Source organism: Chinchilla lanigera, unplaced genomic scaffold (genome assembly GCF_000276665.1).
Source record: "Chinchilla lanigera isolate Chin_1 unplaced genomic scaffold, ChiLan1.0 scaffold00069, whole genome shotgun sequence".
Lineage (NCBI taxonomy): Eukaryota > Metazoa > Chordata > Mammalia > Rodentia > Chinchillidae > Chinchilla > Chinchilla lanigera.
In genome coordinates this window covers 11,830,109-11,831,709 of record NW_004955470.1, presented here as the reverse complement: position 1 = coordinate 11,831,709, position 1,601 = coordinate 11,830,109, and the positions used below count along the sequence as shown (strand labels likewise).

General features: G+C 51.0%; 1 protein-coding gene across 1 annotated transcript; it reads left to right on the top strand.

The window, feature by feature from the left end:
- Nucleotides 1-320: 320 nt before the first annotated feature.
- LOC106150267 (sulfotransferase 1C3-like) lies at nt 321-1,524 on the top strand. The gene is made up of 3 exons (XM_013522680.1): nt 321-490; nt 824-921; nt 1,294-1,524. The coding sequence occupies exons 1-3, from the start codon at nt 334-336 to the stop codon at nt 1,309-1,311; spliced, it is 273 nt and encodes a 90-aa protein (XP_013378134.1). The 5' UTR covers nt 321-333; the 3' UTR covers nt 1,312-1,524.
- The last annotated feature ends 77 nt before the right edge of the window (nt 1,525-1,601 follow it).

Genomic DNA, 1,601 nt, shown 5'->3' with positions numbered 1-1,601 from the left:
AACCTCTTGTGACAAGTGCTGGGAAAGCGCTCCAAGTCCTTCATCAGGAAATTCTGTGGCACCCACACTAAGGGAAGGCGCAGCTCTTCAGAAGTTTCCTTTTCTGCCTCTCTATGTGACTCTTCCTTCAATGATTCGCTCGTGTTACTGCTTTCTTCGCAACAGGCAGTCGCTCAGGATGAAAACCCATTGGGGTTGTTTTGGTTGTTTAAGGGTTTTTTTTTTTATCCTGGGAATCGAACTCACAACCTCGTGCCTGGGACACAGGCACTGTGCCACTGAGCTATATCCCCCACCTTAGCTATATCCCAAGCTGAAAAGCCATTGACTAAGATGAACGGAGTTTTTCTACTGTTCTCAGGTACAATGTGGATGGTTGAGATTCTGGACATGATTCATAACGATGGGGATGTGGTAAAGTGCAGACGCGCCACTTCCATACTAAGGGTCCCCTTCCTTGAGTCAAAATTCATCAACATGGAGGGAGCTGGTGAGTAGAACCACACTGGATGGCTGGGAGCCTGAGCTGCCGGGGCCGTGCAGTTCATCTTGGCCAGGACCCCAGGGCTGCCTTGACCGCCCCATCTCCCCCAGGGCCATGTGCTCCTGTGTCAAGGAGCCCAGCCTTCCAGGAGGGCTTAGAACTTCCTGTGTGCCTGGCTGGTGGCCTTTGCCTTCTCAACGACTTCCTCTTCCCATTTCCTCTCTCTCCTTCCTGATCAACTGGTGGAGAGCTCCCTCCTTCCCTCCCTGTGCTTGAATCGGTGCTTGAGCCAGTTTTCTGAGCGAGGACAGTAACTGGAGACTCTTGCCACTTTTCCAGGGTCAGGGCTGGATTTTGCGACGACCTCTCCCCGAGTGCTGGTCACTCATCTTCGTGCACACTTGCTGCCGAGGTCCATCTGGGAACAGAACTGCAAGGTAGGGGTGCTGCTTTTCCAGGCTTCTCTTAGCTCTTGTGGGAATGACGCGAGCGGACTGCTTCTGCTCAAGCAGGAAATCACATCTGGGGCCGCAGCTGCAAATGCGATCACCATGTGATTCAGTTTTCGCTCATTCATCGTCATTCTCTGAGGCCCACCCATCTTTCCTTTGTCCGCATTCATCTCTTGCACGGGTCACACAGGAGAGTTAAAGTGGGATGTGGAGGGAACCACCAACTCGTCATCTTTCAAGTCCTTGATAGTGGCAGTAATTTCTACAAGTCCTCCGGGATGTGAAATTGTTCTTGGCTCGCTATTTTTGCAGATAAAGCCAAAGCTAATGGCTTCCATCTGACCTTACCAACCACAGGTTATGGAACCAATGTGAAGATTCCTCCAGATGCTATGTGTATCTCCCCCAATTAAGCATTCTGGAGCTGGGGAAATAACAACAAGATGGATTCGGAGGCCTACTGGACCCACTGTGCTTCTGGCCTTTGCCAAAATGCCATTGACTGCCTGATCTTCACAGGGCCCCTACTCTTGCTGGAGGGTCACAGTGATGTTTTGGACAGCCTGGAATCATATTAGTTCTGAACCACTGTCCAGTGGTTCCTGAAAGGTCTGATCATTTTCCTTTCCACAGTGTACAATCGCCCCAGTCAAAGGCCTAAGGTC